Raw genomic sequence first — 25,337 nt, forward strand, 5'->3', positions numbered from 1 at the left:
GTGTGTTTGCATATGGGCCAAAGAAACCTGTGGGCAGCTGAGAAACCATGAGATGGACTCTAGGGAGGGTGAAAGGTAAACGGTTATCATTAATAACTGGAATTTCCTTTTTCACGAGGCTGATGGATGGATTTTTGAGAAGGCTTTGCATCACGGGAACCAAGCATCTTAGATGGAATTGAATTCCTGATACTAGTGCTTTAATGGATGAAGGCTGCAATTCTTTTGACTCAAAACAATGGACAAACAGGCACATACTGTAGGGATGTTAACTGAAACAATAGAAACTGGATGTGCAACACAGAATGAAGAATAGTAAGACCAGGCAGGAATCATAGGTTTTAATGTGGATTTTGCCAGTCCTAATCGCATGTGTTGATTAGCTGAAGAGATCAGGTGCCCCAGAGAGTCATTTAGTCGAGGACAGTTATACTGAAGGGAAGGCAGTGGAGGCTTGTTGGGAAAGACCTCGGCATAACCATCTGAATTACTGGAAATTGAATCGAGATAAGGAGCCAGCAATTTTATTGCATTGCACTGCTCGCATTGTGAAATTACCCAGTACGCATGACCAGGTAAGACGTCTAATGAGTTTATTAATGAAAGGAACTGAAGAGCATCCTTTATTTATAATGTTCACGGTAGCTTTAACACAGAACACTATGATTTGCTTTCTGTGCCACTGTATTCCCCCAAAGAATAGCTGTGACTACTATAGGATATAATTCTAGTTGTGCAGTACATTGGAGATCAGAAGGCAAATTTATTTCAATTTCAATTGGCCAGGAATCAGCAAACCACTGGTCCTGAAATATGGCTCCGAAACCTATAGAGGAGGCCGCATCAGTGAAAAATCGTAGGTCAGGGGAAGTTTTGTAAAGATCATGGTAGAAAAAGGAAATGCCATTCCAAGACTTGCATAACCCAAAACACTTAGTCTGACCTGCAGCCTTCATCTAAAAAGATTGAATCATGGAGATATTTCTAGAATTATGGTTTCATTTCATTTCATTTCATTTTTATTTATTTGACAGGGACAATGGACAGTAAAAAACTGTCCCAGAATTAGCTGCAGAGCTAAATTTCATCTGCAGTCCCTGGGCAGAAAGAATCAAATCACATTACATACAATATAATATCCCACAAGAGAAAAATATACGACACATTGTCTATCAATTAACAATAAATACAGCAATATTACTACCAAAAAAAATCTCAATATACATCCTATAAAAGCACATAATATTACAAAATCAACCTTGACAAAACAAGAGTGTTTAATGATTACAGACCTGACTCCTTTTTAACCACATTTCCAAATGCAGCTTGAACTGTGTCAAAGTACGACATTGTCTAATAACAATTGGTAATTTATTCCAGTTTTTAACAGCTCTTACTGAAAAAGCTGATCGACCAAACTCAGTAACTCTAAAATGTGCTTCACAGTCACCTCTTGATGAAGCCCTTGTTTGTCTTGTGTTTTCTCTACGTGAAGCAACAAATGCTTTTAAGGGAGGAGGTGCAAGGTCATTTACAATTTTATACATTAAACAACAATTGTGAAATATAATAAAATTGTCAAAAGTAAAGAAATTGTGCTTTTGGATTATAAGACAATGATGGTATCTATTAGGTTTCTTGTCAAATGCCTTTAAAGCACGTTTGCATAAGGTATATAAAGGTCTGAGAGTAGATTTTCCTGATTGTGACCATGAAGTAATACAATAAGAAAAATGAGAAAAAATTAAAGAATGCAAATAAATTCTTGCAGCTTCCAGTGAAAGTTGACTCCGTACAAATTAAAAATTTCTAAGTTGAGGTGTCACTGCGTGGACTATTTTTTTTATATGCTTTACAAATGTTAAGTGCGTATAGGCCTGTCGCGATAGTCGATAAGTCAATTAATCGCACGATAAAAAAAAATGAGCTCGATAATTTTTCCAGCCGCGATAATTCCATTTTCATGCTTGTTTGTTTTCCTCGTCTCTCTCTCTCAGTCTCTACCAAAGAGACTGGATGACCACTCTCGGTTCTTTAGCGTATAGGAGGAGTGAACTCTCTTGTCAGTTGCATGGTCTTTGTGTGGGGAGGCGGCGCCGCGGCGCTTGTCAGTCACATGGTCTTTGTGTGGGAAAGCGCCGGCGGGACTGTTTGCAGCGACTGCCGGGAGAGAGAGAAGACGCTAGTTGTGAGTTGCGACAGCGAGCCCGATCACATGAAAATGCGTATCTATACCACGAATGTTATTTCTCGTGCCATTTATACGCCAAAAATAGTTTTTGCGTGCATATGATACGCTCTTTATGGCGTGTAATACGCACGCACTCCTCACCCCTAACCAAGTATTTTCAGTGCGTAGCATATACACACAATAAAGCGCGTCTCCGTCTTCCCGACAGTACACAATCACTTGACAAAGTAACAGGAGGACAAAGTAACAGGAGTAACAGTGCAAAATTGTGCGATATGGCTTGTTGAGGCTTTTTTTGTTTTGTTTACAAAGGTCCTAACTGTCAGTTTTGCCTGTTATGGAATGTATCACTATTTATGCCTAATGTCTAAAGCCTAATGTTTAATATTTTTTGAAGTGCAATTTTGTTTACATCCATTTTATTTATTAACAGACATTTATTTTGTTAACAGACACTAAGGGTCCATTGCTTTTATTGTTTTTGGTTGTTTTGTTAATTTTTTTGGATATTTAAAATGTTTTCCGTTTTCAATGTTTAATATTCTTTAGAAATAAAAGTTTATAGATCGTTGAAAAGGTGTACCTGCATTATTATGCCATTATAATTATATTAAATGAAAATGGTCTCAGAACGACAATATTATCGTTTATCGCGATAATTTCTTGGACAATTTATCGTCCAGCAAAATTTGTTATCGTGACAGGCCTAAGTGCGTATCTAAAATAATCCAAGATATTTAAAATCTGAAACAATTTGTAATTTTTCACCACAAACTAATATATCAGGAAGATTCTCCTCCTTCCTTTTAATTTTAAAATACATACAGGCAGGTTTCTGAACATTTAATGTTAAACAACACTGAGTAAGCCAGTCCGAAATTTTGGACATTGCAACATCTAATTTTTGTGCAACTTGATCATTTGTTTTACCATGTACATATACAACAGTGTCATCGGCATACATTTGAATATTTACATCCGGGCAAACATCAGGTAAATCATTAAAATACAAACTAAAAAGTAATGGCCCTAATACAGACCCCTGCGGTACTCCTGTAAAACACTCTCTCAAAGACGATACCTGCATTTCAATCCGGGTACACTGTTTCCTTGATGTAAGATAAGATAAGATAAGATTCGATCCATTTCATTGCTTCTACCGAAAAATTAAAATATAATAATTTAGACATTAAAACATTATGATTTAATGTATCAAATGCCTTTTTCAAATCAAGAAATACTGCACCCACAACCCCACCTTTATCTAATTTTGACCTCACTTGCTCGATAAAATGACATACAGCCGTTTCCGTTGAATGCTGTTTACGGAACCCAAATTGCATAGGGCACAATAAGTTATTTTGTGCATTTAAGTAATTTACAATTTGCTCAGTTACTACCTTTTCTAATATTTTAGACACTAATGATAAAATTGAGATCGGCCTATAATTTTCAACTTTACTCCGATCACCTGCTTTGAGAACTGGAGTAACTAATCCAGTTTTCCAACAATTTGGGAAAATAGACTGTCCTATTGATAAATTAACAAAATGAGTAATTGAGGCTAAAAAAGTATCACTATTACTTTTTAAAAATGTACAATCCAAACCATCTATATCTTTGGCATTAGAATGTTTTAAATCCTTTATAATATTCTGCATTTTAATCTCTGAAACCGTGGTTAGATAAAATGAGGTTTTACTGAATTTACAGAATTTAATTCTTTATATCTACTTCCATATTTATCAGTCAAACTCTGAACTGAGTCAGCAAAATAATTGTTAAATATATCAGTAATTTCATCAGGCTTATCAATTATTCTCCCTTTAAAATTTAATTCTAGACATTTACTACCTGAATTAGAGTCTTTCTTTATTAATTGATTAATAGTTTGCCATACCTTTTTACTATTACCTTTGGCCTCATTTAAAATATTAATAAAGTATTGTGCCTTAGCCTGCCGTATTATCTTAACTACATTGTTTCTCAAACTATTAAAAAGAAGTCGGTCCTGCCGTAATCCAGATTCTATAGCTTTTTTTAAAGCAATGTCACGCTTTTTCATGAGCATCCGTACCTGTTCAGTAATCCATGGTAAGTTATTCTTTTTATGCCTGTTTCCAGCAAATGTAGTATATTTATTCCTTATTTTTTGTATTTCCTCTATAAACATTTTATGCGCAGTTTCCACATCTGCAGTAGATAAAAGGGGTACCCAATCAATTTGTCCAAGCTCTCCTTCGAACGCACTCATATCCTTTTTTAATATTCTAAAGGAATAGTTCTGTTTATTCTGTGTAGAAGTATGGTAATCAAATCTATTCTTATTTAGTTTCCTAGAAATAAGTGTTAGATTGTGATCTGACAATCCAGTTAAAAAATGTAAAATCTTTATTATTCTATCTGGTTTATTAGTAAAAATAAGATCTAATAAAGTTTGCGAAGTGGCTGTAATTCGTGTAGGGCCCTCAACCATTTGTGTAAAATCATATAATTTTGTTATTTCACTTAAATTTTTTTTGGTGATTTTATCAGACCAATTAAGATTGAAATCCCCCATAAAAAGACACTCTTTACGCAAATCAATTTCTTTAAAAAGATTTTTTAAATGTTTATAAAATGAGATATCAGATGAAGGAGGTCTATAAACTGCAACTATAGTAAAAGACATTTGCGAAGATAAAGTGATTAAAACGGCAATACATTCAAAATCTTTTGAGCATTCAAGTTGAACTTGTTCACATTTAAAATGATCTTTAACATAAATAAGGAGCCCTCCTCCTCTACCAGTTTTCCTATCGTGTCTGAAACATTTATACCCATGCATTATCAAAGCAGCACTAGGAGAAGTTTTGGTTAACCATGTTTCCGATAAACACAAAAAATCTAAATTTGAATCGTTAAGCAAATGTTCAATTTGTTCATGTTTTGGTAACACACTTCTTATATTTAAATGTCCTCCCAAAATACCCTTCGGTTTAGCCCCGCGGTCCCAAATTACTTTAGAATGGTTCATTGTTTGAAAATATTGCAGCTTACGATGCCTTTCGACAGCCGACAGTCCATTGCGTCTCCCGTCGACCAACACACGGCGGCAAGTCGAGCCAGCCCTCCCGACACAGCCGGACAGCACATCCAGACTATAGCCAGCTCCGGGCTGGTCACCAGCAGCCACCGAGGGAAATGCAGGTGAGTCTCCAGCAGGTGAGTCTGCAACAGTCAAGCCGCGGCCAATCCCAGTCCGACCACAAATATCCACTGGCGGCAGCTGAAAAACACCTCCAGGTGATGCGCCAGAATTCAATTCTACACCACCGACAATATCCACCAGCGGCGACTGCAAGACATCTCCAGGTGCCGCGCCGGAATTTAAAGCAAGACACTGAGCAACTCCAATGTCACCAGGTCCTGGATTAACATGAATATCACCTGCAAGGAGAAGCGTCGTCATCAAATAAAGCAGAACCTTTTTCTGGGGCCGCTTAGATTGTGTTGAATTCTTTGACACAAATGGTGCCAAAGCTTTTCCGTTTTTTTAGAACAATGGAATGAGGCAAACTGTCCCAGTCCATTTAAATTACTTGGTGACTGAAACTCGTTGCCGTTTGCACGACTAATCCAACAACAGTGAACCGAAGCGTAAAAGAGGGCAAATACATATGCGAGAAACAAAAATCTCTGCATAGATTTCGTCTTATGGAGGTTTAAAAGAGTCACGGGAAAATTGATCATTAAAATGAACACATTAAAAAGATAAAAATGAGTTTGCTTTAATCTAGTCCTAAGAGCAGCTCCTGCCATACTGCAACTCAGGTCCGCCATTTTGGAAAAAAGGAGGAGGAGATTCCCCCTTCCATTTGTAAAGCGCTTTAAAGGTGAACTAAGTAACTTTTTTACCTTAACTGAACAGCTTCGGAGTCATTGGAATGGTTATAATACTTATTTCGGGTTGAATGGTGGTCGTTTCGCACCCCCCTGGTGCCCGTGAGCGGAAAATTCGCACTTGCAACTTTGAGACGGCGGGCCGCCGCGTCAGGAAGTATTTTGATATCAGGTCTCGCGATGTAAACAACTGCTTTACGGCCAAAAGATCTTGCTCAAATACTGTCATTATTGCGCTCCCTCACGCTGTCCGAACCCGAAGGAAGAAGACGTTTTAAAGAATGTCCCATCTGCTTTGATGTCGTTGCTCTACTAGCCTCTGGTGTCTGAGAATCACCAAAGAGTTTTTACAACAGTGTTGTCAAATATCTATTCCGAAGCTGTGGGGGAGCTCTAGAGAGAAACCTGCGAGCAAAAAGCGAGAATACAGCGAAGAAATCCCGAAGCTACTGAGTGCTGCTTTAAGTACCTAGAAAAGTGCTATATACATGTAATGAATTATTATTATTATTATTATTATTATTTATTATTATTATTATTATTATTATAAAAGAGCGACCCTGTGGAATAATTCTCTTAGCAAAATTAAGGTACCCTATAGAAAGAGATGCTCTCGTTTGGTGACTGATGGAGCTAGCAAGCAGGCTTGTATAAATTCTCTGATACGATTTAATTTATCCAGAGGTAAAGAGCCTTTAATATTGATGGAATCCAGAGTAATACCTAAAAAAATCTAGTTTGCACAAAGAACCTAAGGTGTTCTCTTCTGACAGAGGAACTCCAAGTTTAACAAAGTTCTTTAAGTGCGAGTATGGAGTGATTTGCTTGAGAGTGTGGGTAATCACTAGGAAATCGTCCAGCAGATGGAGCACCAAAGGCAGGTTACAATTATTGGATAAGATCCAACACAAGGCTTCAGATAAAGAGTTGAAGATGTGTGGGCTACTTTTGCAACCAAAGGTGAAAATCTTGATGCGCCATGTAATGCAAATAGGTGCCACTGGGACTGGTGGAGGGGCATGATTTTAAATGCATCGGTTATATCAGCTTTACTTAAACCAAGCACCTCTGCCGGCAGTTTTATGAATTTAATGCCGTGGTCGATAGTTGCATAATAAAGAGAAAAAGGCGTGAGATATTCATAAACCACTGTAAGACATCGCTAGATCTGATATGATGGCGAGGTAGGTGTCCAGTTCGTGCCTCATTTCAGGTTGAATTCCACAAGTAACGTCTCTTTACACTCTGAAAGCGATGCTAAATTAGGCCATGGTTAGGCTCTTAGAGAGGATGGGGTCATTTTCTTTTAATACCACAGATACGTCACCACAGTCTACTACCCGTTTATCCCTAGATTCAGAGCATAACAAGATCTTTACTAAATTAATGTAGTTACCTGCCAGGATTTGAGCCTTCAACTGAGGAGTGATTGCTGGTGGGAAGAACGGCACTCCAGGTGAAGCTGTTAGAACGGCGGGACTGAGTGTTTCCCTGGGCTGGAAATTAAGGCTCTCATGTGTTTGGAATGTACTGGTGAGCGTCGCCTGTGGATAAATACCTGAATCGTCCAGGATGGGATATAGACTGGAAGTATGTTGCTGGTTCTCAAAGGCTTGTAAGCTAACATCCATATGAGATAAGCATTTTGAATAGAAGATAAAATAAGATGAGATGCCGAGGACTTTTGCATTTCTTTGAAGATGTGCATTGGTTGATGCTCGATTGACAAATGCTTCCTTTTTTGAGTGGCTTTCCATCCAGAAGGTGTTGGAGACTCATGGAGTTGGAGACTTCTGATGGTGGAATACACTCTTGTTCCTGTGCAGTTTCTGAGAAGAGTTGGAATAGATCCTCGTTGCTGGCATGTGGTGGAATCTGGATATTCTGTTTATAGTGCGGCATTTTCTCGAGGTCAATCATTGATAGATGAAGATTTTGCAGCTAATCTGGAGCTTCGTCTTGGAGGTGGTTGGGTGTCTACGGATATTTCATTGATGTCAAGGTGGTTGGATTGAGTTTTCTTGGACAAATCCACGAAGAGGATGGCAAGTTCTTCCATATCGAAGAAAGGTGAGGAACAAGGCTTTTATTAGTCACATGTATACTGTGGGACTGTGATCTCTATGGTGCAGATGTCTGTGTGACAGACTGAGGAGCATACATTTGAATGGGCTTAAATATTGTGGTTGATTAGAGTAGGTGGAGTAACGGATCAGCTGAGCGTCAGCTGATATTGTTAGCGATCAGCGGTCTGCATGAACTACGCTTGAATTCCATTCGATCACTCAAGCTCTATTTCTGTGTCAATCAATGAAACACAGTGTACTTTTGAAATTGATTTCTGGACATCATAATGTTATTTATTGTGCATTTATTATTGTATATTTCTGATATAACCAGCAAAAAAGGTTTAAAATTAAGTTACGCCACTGCTTGAAATAAATTCTGTTGATAACCCTCTGTCGACAGGCGGGGATACAAAAATACGGAAGTATAATCTGTAGTTTTCACAAAAGCCCTGGAGCTGTCAAATGCGTTTTGCATCATCCAGCGGACTTTTTCTGACAAATAAATGTGAATTTCTCGGTCCAGGTAACACAGAGAACGAGGAAACATTGTTCATTTACGCATACTACTGACATTATAACAATACAAAGTGGGTTCAAAATCTGCAAAGTTAAAAAGTAAAAATGTATGATTTGCACAACACAATCTATAGATAATTTGTGCTTGTTAGTGATTTGATAAGATTTGGAAAAAAACAGCGAGCCATCCAATTTTCCACAAGCATCACAATTTCCAAAACTGACAGCCATCAAAATATGCATAGTACATTTTGGCACAGTTTGATTTCTAGTACCCCAGAAATCAATAAGCACGTTAATCCGCTCTGGCCCTCTGAGCAACAACAAAAACAGATTTGCAACAAGATTTGAATCACAGATGCACCATAAAAAGGAACATTAATCCACAAAATAGTGTGAAGTGACTCACGTTTGCTAAACAATACTGTTTTACACAGTGCTATACTTAGCAAGCTAGCTATCTTGAATATTACCAAAGACGCTTGTAGTTGGGGACGGAATTGAAAACGGAGCTGTCAAGTCGGATACTTTATGCTTCCCGTATTGGGTACATGAAAAAAGCTTGTACTGTTATAAATTAAAAAAAGCTTTTTCCAATGGTAGAGCCACGGACCCTCGTATCTCCCAATATCAAGACCATCTCTGTCTCAACAAGAACAACATTTCTAACCGCCATTCGCTGCTTCAAGTCAGATGCTGCGAAGCGCCGCGTGAAGTATAGAACGCTCTAGACTTCACACGGCACTTCGCAGCATCTGACTTGAAGCAGCGAATGGCGGTTAGAAATTTTGTTCTACTTGAGACGGAGATGGTCAACCAACTTTGAGAAACTCCAGTTTCTATAGAAAGGGTTTTGAGACACAAAAGCATTTTTTTTTTTTTTTTTTTTTTTTTTTTCATGAATTGAGCTTTTAGAAACCACATTTTTTTATACAGTTGTTGTCAGATTTCTTTGGTGATTTCAAATAGGTATGAAATTTAATCATAAGCTTGGTTGACAGATTTGGAGAATTTGATGTTTCCCCATTCAAAAAGATGAGAGCTGCACTTGCATGACTGAAATTTCAAAGATGGCTGCCGAGTGAAATGACTTGCCCTAAGGGGACTTTTGATATAATACTATTTTACAAAGGAATTGGATCATTGAATCTGTGGATGTTTTTTATTTATTTTTTTATTACTTTGTACGGATTATGCTTCTTTTTTTCTGTTTTTGGCAACAGGCTAAAAGGCGATAAGCTCTGTTCCAAAACCTATTTTCCATTTTATAAGGATACTTCCTATGTAGATTTTGATCTTATATTTCATGTTTATTGGTAGTTTGTGACAAGCACACTGCTGAATAATGTTTCATTAGCCTCAGTAGTGTGGACTTTTTGTTCACAAATCAAAATCCAGTCTTGTAATTTGATACGTGCCTCAAATTCTTTTCGATCATCATCTCAGATTTGACTTGCTAAACAAGGACTTGGTGTCTGATAGGAAGACGCTTCACTGATCCCTGAAGGGCAATTCAGGCATTTTTCATTTGCGTTTTCAGATTCAGAGTTATAGAACGGTAAACAATCATATTTTGTTACACAAGCACAAATACTTAAAGATTATGGATTGCAGTGATTTTGATAGAATGTGTAATGATGACACTGTCTGCTCTGAGAGCCACAGATGACCTGTCAGTCATCACAGACGGGCTCTGTGAGCGTTTAGACAGGCTTGGCTCTTCCCATCCATTACTCTGAACGTTTAGCCAAGCCTGAATCAGCTCATACATTACTGATCACTGCGGGGTAGACACATCCATCTCACTCGATCTTCTGTAGACACATGCTCTCGTTCACACACCAAGAATCCATGCATTTCATTGTGCGCATACACACAGAGCGGTAGCATTCATTATAATATCCGTTCAACCCGTGTTAGGGACATTTACCACACATACAATTTTGTTTTGTTTGGGACGTATACCATAGTAGTACCATTATTTGTTGCATTCAACCTCACTGAATACTTTGCATGCACACCTTTAAGTCAAATGCTGCAAATGCATTACAAATACTGCTTGCTACGTTCAATTTCACGCATTGTTGCGTCCTGAAATGTGTCAGATCACAATTCATCATGCAATACATAGGACATTATGTGCATTAGCATAAACGTCATTTGAAAGACATGAAGACATTACTCTTCTTCTAGTCAATTCTCAGCAGTTTAACACGTGACATCCTTTAGCTTCCGAGTAATAGGTCACATGGCATTTACGGCTCAGATGATGTGCTCAGACATCATAACACGTCAATGTGAAATCATTTGCTTCCTTAATGCCTGTTACTCTTATTGTGAACACTTCTCTATTCTGGTACTAAACACATTTTTCACAATGCAATCAAATCCAAGTGGATAAAATCAAGAACCCTGGCCAAGATTCATCCTCATATTCTTCTTCACTTGGAAAATACGGAAGCTCTGTTTTTGTACTGAAGAACATGTACACCGATGAGCCAAAACATTATGACCACTCATAGGTGAGGCGAATTGTTTTTAGAATTTCCTAACAAGGTCAAAAGTCAAGTTCTGTGAACGACTTTTACAAGGGACACATTTTTTTATGGCGAGCCGACTGAGTCAGAGAATCTCTGAAACGGCAAGGCTTGTTGCTCTCGGTCAGCAGTGCTGAGAATTAACCAACAGGTCAGAGGCGGAACAAACCGCAACAGTGACTGGGTGTTGGGCGCCCAAGGCTCATAATCCATGAGGGCAACGAAGGCTATCCCATCTGGTCAGAGCCAACAGAATGTCTACTGTGGCACAAGTCACACAAAATTTTAATGATGTTATGGGAGGAATGTGCCACAACCAGTGGAGGCTGCTGGTCTTTCGAAGAGGGGAAGCTCATTTTCGGCCTGCATCATAAAAATTGTCCATTTATTTACACGTAAATTCTACGTTCCTTTTCAAGAAAATGCTTTGTGACCCTGTCGTACCATCTAGGCGTCTTTTCCAGTGACTTGACCAGTGTCCTCTCAATGGCCAGCAGAGTTAAATATAATTGTATAAATGTAATAATATAATAAAGTATAATAATACTACTACTAATAATATATATTTTTTAATTATTACTACTAATAATATAATAAAGGTATAAATGTATAATTGTGTGAAATGTATTATGAAAATTGGCTAGCAATTTCGACAAGCAAATACTAAGAAATAGGTTGCTGCAGTTTGTCTTTCGACTACACTTGAAAAATCCGTGATGGGACTGAGCTCGAATAGCTTCAGCGTCAGCGACTTTTTATTGAATGAAATCGCTGTCAATCAAAAGGAGATGCAGCCTTTCGACAGACCCTCCAATCATCATGCAGGAGCCCAGAGTCCAGGCCAGCCCACTCCTCCATTCACCCCCAGAGGCACTGAGTGTCCGTGGGCGGGACATAATCGCAGCATTTATCCAATGACCGTCTAGTTTCGAAGCACTTAAAAAAAACTGTTCAAAGCAGCCCCATTGAAGTCAGTGGATGCTGGGCTTCAACAGGGAAATGCACTGTGACGCTAGGGGAATGTATGAGAAGGAAATCGAGTCAGCCGACCTGCTGTATGTAACTGATTCTGAACGAACTCATCTTTGAGATTAATGTTTTCTAACGCATTTTTAGTCAATAAAATGTTAACACAATAGTACATATTTGACCATTAATTTTTTGACATTATAGGGGAAGCCGAGCTTCCCTTGCAGTCTTAAAGAAATCCCCACTGGTCATAACAAATACTGTATCACACTCTGATGCGTATTGGGCTGCATAACTCCAGAGTGTCCACCATCGAAAGCACCTATAATGGGCACGCGAGCAGTGGAGGACGGTCGTCCAGTCTGATGAGTCATGTTTTCTTTTACGTCACATGGACGGCTGTGTACATGTGCGTCATTTACCTGGGGAAGTGATGGCACAAGGACGCACTGTGGGACAATGACAAACCGTTGGAGGGATTGTGATACTCTGGTCAACGTTCTGCTGGGAGACCCTGGTCGGGCCATTCACGTGGATGTAAATTTGCCACCTACCTAAAAATCTTTGCAGAGCAGGTATACCCCGTCATGACAGTGGAGTTCTCTGGTGGGACTGGTGGGAATAACATGATGAAGAGTTCAGGGTGTTGCCCTGCCCTCCAAATTCCCCAGATCTCAATCCAATTGAGCATCTGTGGGATGTGCTGGACGAACATGTTCGATCCATGGTGGCTCCACCTCGCAACCTACAGGACTTGAAGGAGAATGTATTTTGTGCCAGAGACCACAGGACACCTTCAGAGTTCTTGTAGAGTTCATGCCTCTGCGCTGTTTTGGCAGCAAGCGGAGGACCATTAGCATATTAGGCAGGAGTTCATGTTTGACTCATCTGTGTACACACACACACACACACACACAAAAAACGTTTGAACGGTAGTGTATGCGATTTTAACAATATAAGCAAACTGGGTTGCACAGACGTGGTGACATTAAAGGAAGAGTTCAGTTCAGTAGTTCTAGCAGAAAATGGACTCAACCTTCAATTTGCAAAAGCCAAAAATTGCAATTACAGTAACGCACATTTGCATTGGGATAAATGTAAAAACAATTAGGGTAGAGTGGGGGAAACCGCCCCCCTTAAGGAAAATGTGACATTACAGTGAAACAAAACATAAATGTGACTAGAATTGCCATCCCGGTTTTGAGTGACTATGGCAGGAGTTATTCACCAAATATTAAAATTGCTCAGCCTTCATAATTAATTAGTATTTTGACTAAAAATATTTTTGTACAAAGCGGTGGGGTAAAACGCCCCCCAAGGTGGGGTAAAATGCCCCCTTTCTTACCAACCAGTTTGCTTCATAGATCAACAGCAAAATTAACAGACAATAGTTTTTAATCTTTAAAAGTAAAAGGCAAGTAATGTATCAACATTTAAATATATTAATATTTCTTTCAGGAATGTCCAAAATAGCCAAATTCAACTACCTTCCATCAGTGAGATAACTGCGCTAGCAAACTAGCTAGCTAATGCTCACTTGAGGTAATTTTTTCATGTTTTGTTCAAATATTTTGATTTTCCCACTTAGTTATACTGCATTAAGTGTAAAACAAAGGATTTGATAGACTGAAATACCCCAGGGGGGCGTTTTCCCCCACTCTACCCTACAACGCAATGTATAGCCAGAAAGACTTGACCTGTGCAGAGTGTGCCTGTTGTTAACACCAGACTAGTGTTAAATAATTTTGTGAATGATTCATTGGTGAAAGTGTCAGTTATTTTTTGCTCTTCCTCTCGCAAATGGCAATTCACTTGATCTGTGCTCATGGTGCAGTTCTTTAGTCAAGTGTTCATGTTTCTGGCCTTACAGACGAACGCATACGTGACAAAGAACTCCAAAACGTGTCGGATCGACGAAAGAAAGAAACTCTAAATATACCTTTTCGTAGGCTGCTCCTATAAATACGCATCACGTTGAGAGCCCTCCCTCTGAATAATGCACGTTTTTAAAGTGAGTCCTACTGCTCTCATTTGAATGATAGATGTTAAATTTCATGCACGTCAAAAATAGATTTCACGAAAAGGAGTCGGTGGAGGAAGGAGGGTGCACTCCTTCAGAAATCATTTCCAAAAGAGCGGGCGAGTCCCTTTCTTGCTCACTCCATCTCGCTCGTGCTGTGATCTGCACTATATTTAGCTCGGAGAAGTCTATTTTTGTCCTCACGTGCCAGACAGACTCCCCTCACGCACTCGGAGATCTCGTGCAAAATTCCCCCCGTCCTTTCTTCCTCCCTCCCTCTACGCCTCGCTCGCTCGCTCCGCTCTCCGTCTCCCTCTATTTTTCAGCTTCTAATTTGCTCCATCTCTCTCTGATTCGAGCGTTTTGCCCATCGCTTTTCATATTCTATCAGCTTCTCTCTCTCTCTCTCTCTCTCTCTCTCTCTGTGTGTGTCGCGTGCCAGTTGTCAGGTGTCCAGCTTTCGGCAGAGAGAGGAGAAAACATGAGGAGAATATAAACAAGACCCGACTAATGAGCCAAAGCCTGAGAGAGAGAGAGAGAAAGAGAGAGGCCAAGAGATAGTAAGAAAGGGCTGTCTGGTGTCACTTTGAGCTTTTTCCAGATCTATTTAATTAATCAGAAATAGGAGGGAACGTCTAGACATCAGGTGACCGAACTGATCTGTATTTCTATATAAAGTAACCTTATTAAACGTGACATATTTCAATTCTGTCACAGATGACCGTTGTGATATGGACAATGAGCAATTTAATTAATTCACGCTGGCATTTAAGAAATATATTGCATGATTCATTTAAAGCCATTGATAAATGGACCCCATTTACATTTTTAATACACGTTCCGGGTCATATTGTGAACGATTCATCAGAGCACGTTAGTCCGAAGACTAAAATGCATTGTCTTTATAACCTTTGATCAGAATCTAATAACTTCCTCTGACATTGAAATTAATTTCCTTTTGCCTGGCATCACCAGCCTCTTCATTTTTCAACCCCTCGCCTCCGAATAAACGCTCATTTTTTTACGATCCAATCTATTCCTGATGGTTAAAATCAAGTACTGCCTTAGATTTATCCTCATTGATTAATCTGTTTCACTTGGAAATATGGCAAGAATAACTTCAACAATATAAGTGGAAGTAAACTGGGTTGCATGAATGTGGAAAGGTTCAAGACAAAATAGGGTCTACCTTTTCTAGTACTACAGAAAATGGACTCATGCCTCAATTTGTAAAAGGAAATAATTATTTTATAGTAATATACTGACATTTGCACTGCACTTGAATAAATGTAAACATTACAACGTTCCGAAAGTATAGGCACACAACTTTTTGGGCCTGTTTACACCTGGTATTAAGATGCGTTTTTTAGTCGTACGGACAAGTAGATGACGCGAAATACAGCTGTAAACGGGGTCTAAAACGTTTTAAGCTTTTCCACTTTCGACCACTTCCAGAGGTAGTCGAAAACGCATTAAACCGGATTGCTTTCGTAGTGTAAACGCTCGGTCGAATGTGTTCGGACCACAACAAAAGACGCCTACTCAGCCCGGGAAGTCACCTGTGGGAAAAAAAAATAAAAATAAATCCGTGGCGACGGTTTGGCAATCCATCCGCTCAGTTTATAAGCTGTACTCACGAATTCACAAACTGTTCCCTCGGTTTAACAAATCGTGCCCACGGATTAATAATAAACCGTACCCACGAGTTTCTAATCCGCACTCTCAGATTTGTAAACCGTGCCTTCAGTTTTTGCAATCTGTACCCACAAATTCATAAACCGTGCTCACGCTTTCACAATCCATTTCCACGGGTTTGTAATCTGTACTCACGGATTTGTGGCTCACTCTCATTTTAGAAGAACACGTTGTTAACGAATCCTATTGTATATTGTTTTATTGAATATTAAGTGGAATAATACATCAAATTGACATACATTTGAATGCTTAAAGTGATTCTCAATTGTAGCGGGGTGGAATATACGATTTAATATGAATGACGTGCATCAAAATATTTTGTTTATTTGTGATAATCTTAGCACTTTATTATTATTTTCTAACCTGTATTATGACTGATATTTGACAAATTGCTTTGTTAATTTTTTTGTAAGTTTTGGACAAAAGCGTCTTTTAAATATATAGCCAAAAAAATGTAATAATAAGGCCTAATAATAATAATAATTATTATTATTATTATTTAAGTTATAAATGAACTATAAACGAGTTAACTTAGTAATACAGTAATATGTTTGTCATCAAATAATTTATCAATGTTTTATTATTATAGGCTATAACCTAACCTTTTACAGTTTTGGATAAAATAGGCCTACATTTTTGCATAATTTTTTTAATCTTAAGTGAACTCATTTATAGGCCTAGTTATTAATTTAAATAATAATAATAATTATTATTATTATTATTAATAATATTATTACATTTTAGGCTACATATTTTGAAGACGCTTTTGTCCAAAACTTACAAAAAAATTAACAAAGCAATTCGTCAAATATCAGTCATAATACAGGTTAGAAAATAATAATAAAGTGCTAAGATTATATCACAAATAAACAAAAGATTTTGATGCACGTCGAGAATCACTTTAAGCATGCAGACGTATGTCAATTTGATGTATTCCACTTAATATTCAATAAAACAATATACAATAGGATTCGTTAACAACGTGTTCTTCTAAAATGAGTGAGCCACAAATCCGTGCGTACAGATTACAAACCCGTGGAAACGGATTGTGAAAGCGTGGGCACGGTTTATGAATTTGTGGGTACAGATTGCAAAAACTGAAGGCACGGTTTACAAATCTGAGAGAGCGGATTAGAAACTCGTGGGTACGGTTTATTAATCTGTGGGCACGATTTGTTAAACCGAGGGAACAGTTTGAGAATTCGTGAGTACGGTTTATAAACTGAGCGGACGGATTGCAAAACCGTCGCCACGGATTGTTTTTTTTTTCTCCCACAGGTGACTTCCCGGGCTCCGTACTACGGAGTGGTTTCAGTTCAATTAAATTTTTTAATAATTTAGAAAAAATTATAGAATCAAAGTTGTTGATGAATCGTGTGCGCAGATTTCACGCTCAAATTTGAGTTAACGCATGCTTCGTGAATGAGACCCAATGTTCTTGATTTCTAACACGCACTCATAGCGTTCAAAATACAATTCTTTGACGCATGACCACATAACTAAGCAAAACATAGATGTATGGATATGTGGTATATGATAAAATCTGAAACCTTAACAACCTGCCTGAATTAACATGAAAATGCCACTAGTTTGCAATAGAGTGCAACAGCTTTTTTTCAGCGCCGCTGGTACCGCAAGTATTTTTTTCCATTTATTTTTCACATGTCTTTGTTAAAGTATTATAAGCCATGAACCAAGCCAATCCGAAACAAGGTGAATCACAACAGTACAAACTTTGATAAAATCGTACAAAAAGACAAAATGTTCAAGTCTGTGTACTTAACGGCTTTAGTTTGGGAAAGAACTACAATCCCATTAAGCATTGTGAACAGCATAATCAAATTAAAAACAATGGTGAAATGGATTTTTTATACAGTACATACACAAACATTTAAGTGTTTTGAGAGCGTAGAACAATGTCATTTGCAGTGCTTCATGGGAGTGTGCGGAGCTAACGAGACTAACTTTCTGATTCGCCTTTAATTTTCTGCACAGCATCATGGGTAATGTAGTTTTTCACCAGGAATTCCACTGTTACACACGATTATTTAAAAAAATAAGCTGAAATAACAGGCTGACGGCTTCAACAGAAGCAAATACCATCGATTAACAACCTCGTAGCTCACAGTAGGTCTGTCTTTATAAGCGTATAAGGTTTATAACCCAAAATCAATTTCCCTTATGGAGAAAATGAATGTTTTCCTTCCGGAACCCGACTGTTGCGCTCTATAACACTAGTGTGTGCTGGAAAAATTAATGCTGCATTTTCAGTAACACCAGTTTGCTTTGTCACTCACAAAATATTAAACTACAATAAAAATTAAACTAAAAAATTAAAATAATTGATAGAATACAAATAAAAAAAACTGAAAATAAAATAGAAATAAGCATTTATTTCATAACCAACAGTCCTGCTGATAAACAGTAAATACCAAGATGATTCTTGGTGACATAATCAGAAATACACAACTAACAGGATTATTTAGAAATGCATTTTCGCATTGAAGAAATTAAGAGCTTTAACTAAAAAGCTTCTTCAACACCTTGTGCAAACACGATTTTTGCGTGTCTTTACAAACTGAGGGACGAGTCGAAAATTATGTCTGTGCTAATTGACAACGATACGGCTTTGAATCCTGAATATTTCCATAAAAAGAAGACCTGCTTGTCTTCTACTATCAGAGTGGATTTTTGCTTAACAGTTTAATCGCTCAATACATTTAACATTTTAATGATTGTCGTTAATTAAGACTCATAATTCCCATTGAATATTGCTGCAGTCAAAAAAAAAAGAATAAAAATAATTAAATATCACAAGCCTCAGGAGAAAGGATTAGTTTATTAATAATACCTCTAGTCAGCGAGAACGTACATTCTTTACAGTGTGCAATATTTCTCTCCCGCTGCGTTAAATGCTGACATGCTATACGGTCCACCGACCTGATTGAGTAAAAGCCATTCCAGAACAGGGTGGAGTCATGGAAGCCCATAAGGCTGTACGGAAAAAATATTTCCTACTCACGCCATCACTCACTCACACGCATTCACACTACAGCAGCACACCTCAGGCATGTGCCTGTGGAATGACAAACAAATTGAGTTATAAAATACACCTCAACCCCAATAAGACAAGTTCTTGATCCCAAAGCCACCATGAAGTGTCTGTGCTGTCACAGCGTTAACGGTGGAACTGTGCCTTCTTTGATTGGTCCTTCATTTGTGGGCGTGGTCCTCAGGGCGGTGAGGTAGTGGGTGTGGTCCAGTTCCCATGGTCACGGAGATGGGTCTGTCCTTGGTCGTCGGGATATATAATCTCCTCCACCGTCACGTAGGTTCCAGCCAGGAAGCCAATGAAGCCGAGGGTGGCGATGGAGAGATCTTTGAGGAGGAGGAGAGGAGGAGGGGGTTGACTGGGAAATGCCATGAGCTCCACCAGCGGAGGAAAGATGAGCGCCAACGCTGAGCTGCTCACCGCGCCGACCAATGAGATCACCAGGTCTAACCGCGGTATCATAACAGCGGTTACACCTGAGAGAGAGAGAGAGAGAGAGAGAGAGAGAGACAGAGAGAAATGAGATGTTTTCATGTTCTGAAGAAAACATCAGTGGTTTTTGCTCATAAGAAACTCAATCCAATGATGCTGGCAGGGCTGAGTGGTTGCCAAGGTGTTGCTAGGGTGTTTTTGTTGTTAACTAAAACTATAAAAAATATATATATAAAAAAAAGCTTAGTCAACATATTATTCAATACAATAATAGAATTAAAAAAAAATTGTGTTTTGGGTGGTTGCTAGAGTGTTGCTAGGTGTCCAATAGTGTGTTGGGATATAAATCAGGGTTTTGCTCTGGGTCGCTATAGGGTTTTTTAGAGTGGAAACATGTCAACATGCCGAAGAAAACATTTTGCAAAGACAAAAGCACATAACAGAAGTACTAAAACTTGTTGCTAGGGTGTTCTGGGTGATCGTTATGGTGTTGCTAGGGGTTCGTTATGGTGTGTTGGGATATGTAAACTGTTATAATGCCGTTGTTTGTGTTCTTGTTGGTTGCTAGAGTGTTGGGATATATAAAGCATTACAATGCAGCTGCTAATGTGTGGTGGATGGTTGCTAGGGTGTTGCTAAGGTTGTCTGGATGGTTGCTAGGGCCAAAAGCTTGGTTCTTGTCAGTATTTAGGCTATGTCTGTAGCACAAACGAGTTACACATAGAAGTTTCATACTTATGGTCAAAAGTTTGTGCAAAAACCACTAATTACAACAGGAAAAAGATGGGGAAAAAAAATAAGGAAAAAATCTACAAAGTAACTTTATCTTCACAATTCATTCGGCTGTGATTTTAAACTGCAGTATGTCTTTAACTCTCTTGACATCCTGACTGGTTTGGTGGTTTGTGGACGAGTGTAAGCAGAGAATTGTGGCTGAAGGACTAAATCAAAAATCAATATTCATCTTTTTTGCTGACGTGGAAGACAAAACCCCCTTTCCTTTCCCTGAAAACAAAGGCACATTGGCACCAAAGTGGATTGATATCCACGCACACATGCGGCTTGTAGTGGAATGTCTCCAGACGCTCTTCGCAGCATTTTATAAAAAGCACACACACACAAACACACACACACACACACACACACACACACACTGGCTGTACAGATGTTTAATTCATGAGACTCTAGTGTAGTGGTTCTCAACGGGGGGGCGTTGGAAGAAATATTTTTGAAAGGGGTTCAGGTGTTCATGGGGGCGTTCACAAGTTTACACCAAAGATCCAGACAAGAAAAGATTAAAGTAATTACTTGCAAAATAATTGCCTACAATATTCTAAAATCTGCCAGTTTAATGCGACATGTAAAGCTATGTATCGTTCCTTTTGCAATGACTTATTTTTCCAGTCATAGACCAGCGCTCAAGCACTGACTAGAATCAGCATTCATGTGCTCAAAAATGTGTTTTACGCTGACAACAATCCAGCGCTGACTAGAATCACGCAGCGGAGGAATGGAAAGTTGACAAGCCATTAAAAAAGTATTGACTTCTGTATTCCGCCGTCACATCTGAGCATGAAACGCTGCTTGGATAGTTTCAAGATAGTTAAAAAATAATTAATAATACAATAATAATTGTTCATATGCGTTTATTCTTGTTAGAAGATTATAGGCAGGAAGCAGTTTGCTATTTCCCACAGCTGGCCAAGGTGATCTTTTTTTCCAAAACAACACTAAATAGATATAACAGGCCCACTATTATTATAATTAGCCTACTATATTTTATTTCCATGAATACCATTTGTAATGTTTATTATTTCGAGTGATTATATTGAGTCTGAAAATACAGACCCACCTAAAGCACACATTACCTTACAAATAGTACAATAATAAGCAATAAAACTAATTCAAGTCAGACTAAAAATATTCATGGGGATAAGAGAACAATTGAACTGTAAAATAACACTCATTACAGGTGTCTGAGGCTCTTACCGATGACCTCCCTGATCACCTGAGGATGTTTAAGGCCGACCTGGAGATCCGCTTCGGGGACCTCCTTAACCTTGATGTTCCCAGTTGGGTTGTGCAGCCCTTTCAAACGGATGTGATCGAATGCGAGCCCGCTATTCAGGAGCATCTTATCGACATCCAGTGCGACGACGAAGCCCAGGCTGTTTTTCGCACCTCTGGCTGGTGCAAGCATGTGGGGCAAATATGCCCAGCGGTATCCGGCTCTCTGGCTAAAGATTCTTGCTTTTCCAACAATTTTTCCAATTAGCAGAAAAACATCAAGCACAGGGCTCACGCTAATTTACAAATCAATTTTGAAAGTTCGAAATTCAATCATTCTGCTTTTTCCCTGTTAATGTTCTCCGTTGAAAATAATTTATAAGATTGCTTCTTGTTTGCTGACTGGCTGTTCGCGGTACAGCTGCTGTTGATTAAATATTGAATGTCAAATTTGTAACTGTTGCATTTCGTTAACACTGATATATGCACTCTGGGAAACTGATAATAATATTCCCACTGTTCAGTCAAATCAAATCTGTTGTTTGACTTTTAGTGACATGCTTTTTAATTATATAAGCCGAGTGCCGACTCGAACCAGTCAGGGGCCGTTCACATATCGCATTTTATGCACGTGCAAATTCGTTATTTCAAATGTAGGCTCATAATAGTAGCGACGCGGTCGGTTGAAAACATCTCAGCTTTTCAGAATGCCGCTAGGCAGGTCATGTGACAAAAACCAACCGATCAGCTTCGGCCTTTCCGTAACATCGAAAGCTCGGCCGAACAGCTGATCAAAGCTGTGCAGGGCGAGTTTTTATTTCTCATCTCCTTAAATATATCTAGTAGTAAAGCTAATGCGAGGGCTAGAAATCAATTAAGGGACCTGGAAAATGGATAGGGGGCGCTGGCCCAAAAAAGGTTGAGAATCACTGCTCTAGTGTGAAGTGTCACACATCTGCTCTCTAAGCTACATCTTCTCTCTTTCTCTCTCCGTTTCAGAAAGAAACCAGTAACATCACACGCTCGATTCTCTCTCTCTCTCTCTCATGCATTCTGAACACTGTCTCACAAACACGCATGAACGCTTCAGTTTCTCGTCTCTGTGTGCTACTGCCACCCTCAGGATAGAGGTTTTGACAGTTCGGTACATGATATGAGAGATAAACCCAACACATGGACCCACATTCAAAAAATTTATGTAAATCTAAAACCGAACAAACAAATAACCAACCATGAATAATAATTAGAGGAGTGTGACGAGTTCTGATGAAGCAAAAGTTACTTATTTTACTTGTTTTAGAGTCAATCCAAGTTCATGTTATTGTTAACTAAAACCGTACATTATCGTCACTTGAAATAAATGTTATCTAAATAAAAAAACTGCTTACTAAAAGAAAATGGAAAATTCTAAATGTATATCAGTATATTCATACCAACAAAAAAAAAAGAAATTCGTTAAATAAATACCAAAATAACAGTAGTGGCCAAAAGTGATGTCTGGAGGGGATATTTGTTTTTAACAACCATACACATTTGATTAAACCATCAAAATATATATATTTTTTGGCCGATATCTTAAAGTGCAGGGTGGCCGATATATCATTTATATTTAGAATTCATATTTATTTACAACATTTTTTCCCAAATGAATGAATAAAAAAAAAAGTAAGTAAACCTGTAACAAACAGGGTACTCAGTAATTTTTCGTATACCGTTTATGTTCTTTGTTTAACAGTTCTATCTAATAACATGTAAGACAGAACTGTTAAACAGAGACTGTAAACTAATGAAGATGAAGAATGGGAGCGCTGTGTGTTCTCAGTGTTGTTAAACGGACCAAAAATGCTGGCGGTGGCTGGCAACTATTTTTTTTAAAACACTGGTGGGGAAAGAGTTAACACTCGCACCACTGGCCTTGCTCCATTCCCATGGCTCTTGGCCCCACCCTGCTTGTCACAATGCTTATATAATCTTTAACAAACTTTTAATACTATTTGGGTGAATGTGTACATTTTCCTAGGCTGGACATCGCTTTTGGCCACAATTGTCAGTGCAGCAACCTGGGGTTACGTGACTTGATTCTTGTATGGGTCGAACCAGAAATGTTTGTGTTACCGGTGAACTTCCTACAAAGTGGTTGAGTCAGAGGCGTTTTGGAATCTCAGAGATGGGCCTCAGCGTGCAGGTGCATGATAAGCCCCATCACGGAGCTCTGCGACAGGCCTCAGCGGAGAGCTCCATGATGGGCCTGTCTCCGTAGGGCAGGCAGGTAATAATTCACAGAGTTTCAGGAAGACGGAGATAAATGACCAGACACTGAATGAGTCCCTCAACTCTGCCCCAGCTCTCACACACACACACCACAAAAGATGGCCACAAACACACTCCCATACATACAATGCACCCGTAATCTATCACGGTGCTCAGGGGGGTGACGGCCTTGAGCCAGAAAAAGAGGGAGGAAGCACGTCAGGCAGAAAGAACACAGAGAGAGATAAAAGACAGCATAGGTGAGTGACAGAATAAGAACTTCATCGTTTTATCTACCAGCACGGGCCACGGACCCGCAACCTTCGGAGCTCATTACCCCCCTGTCCAACAGCACTTCTACGGGTCTCTTCTAAAACTTCCTCAGAAGAGCGATGCGCAGAAGAGATCAGTTCTAACTACACCCGAATCCGCTATTAAAAATAGCTCATCCATCCGCCAGTCACCGGAACCTATGATCTTTTCTGATTTAGATATCCTCACTTGATCGTCACATGACAGTTATTCTAATTCTGTGTTAAGTGGCCAAGGTAACATGTTTCATTGAAGTAGGCTGTTTTAAAGTCAAAGTTCTTCTTTGGCAAAATTGAAAGTCCTTAATAACCTAAACACTGACATTCCCATTTAAAGGGATACTCCACTTTAAAATGAAAATGCTGTCATCATATACTCACCCTCATGTTGTTTCAAACCTGTATGAATTTCTTTCTTCTGCTGAACAGAAAGGAAGATATTTAGAAGAATATCAGTAACCAGACAGTTTCTGGTCTCATTGACTTCCATAGTAGGAAAAAATATATACTATGGAAGTCAATGAGACCAGAAACTGTCTGGTTACTGATATTCTTCTAAATATCTTCCTTTCTGTTCAGCAGAAGAAAGAAATTCATACAGGTTTGAAACAACATGAGGGTGAGTATATGATGACAGAATTTTCATCTTAAAGTGGAGTATCCCTTTAAGTTTGAAGGGAGTAAAGCCTCTGTTTCCATCACTGAAACGCATAAATTAAATCCGATCAGCCCAAGCAAAGGCTGGATATAGGCTTTATGAGTGTCATAAACAGCGCTTCACAGCAGTTACATATATACTCAGCACTTGATTCATCCTGGTTAACTACTTTATTTTGCTTTGTTCTTAATTCTGCTTTTTGAAATGTTTCTCCGATCTGTTTTGCCTCCATAGTTGCTCGAAAAAGTGGACCCTGCGACTGCGTAGCATAGAATCTTGAAAATACTGCCTGACGAAATATTTCCATTAATGATTTATCTCATCCACCCACCCGTAATTAATCAGTTTGTTACTTTTTATTACTTGGCCCAACCGACCCGCAGATTATCTTGTCTTGTACGTGTCTGTGGATATAACCACAATCTGCATCACTAATGTGCAGCATAAAAGCGTCCAACAGAACCGAAAAACACAGCTGATGCATGTGATAAATAATTTATGGATATAGCGTTTAAAGAGAAAATAAAAAACAAATAAAATAAATATACACATTTATTTAAATTTTTGTTCATTTTAATTTGTTTTTATTCTTAAAACTCTATAATCCATAAACTTTATATCATTATTAGTCATTAAAAAAAGAAAATTATGACTAATACACAGCTACTTTTTGTATCCATAAATTATGTATTAAAGAAATATGTAAATACATTAAAATGAATAATATAAACGAATGACCCCATTTCTG

General features: G+C 38.5%; 1 protein-coding gene across 3 annotated transcripts in view; it reads right to left on the minus strand.

The window, feature by feature from the left end:
- Nucleotides 1-18,246: 18,246 nt before the first annotated feature.
- The window catches only part of slc36a4 (solute carrier family 36 member 4), a 40,732-nt gene continuing 33,641 nt past the window's right edge, over nt 18,247-25,337 (minus strand). For all 3 annotated transcript variants that reach the window (XM_084419223.1, XM_084419224.1, XM_084419225.1), the window contains one exon: nt 18,247-19,407. In XM_084419223.1, coding sequence (XP_084275349.1) covers nt 19,112-19,407 — 296 coding nt within the window. In that variant the 3' untranslated portion in view covers nt 18,247-19,111. The remainder of the gene's footprint in view (nt 19,408-25,337) is intronic.

This window comes from Rutilus rutilus (genome assembly GCF_951802725.1).
Source record: "Rutilus rutilus genome assembly, chromosome: 9".
Classification (NCBI taxonomy): Eukaryota; Metazoa; Chordata; class Actinopteri; order Cypriniformes; family Leuciscidae; genus Rutilus; species Rutilus rutilus.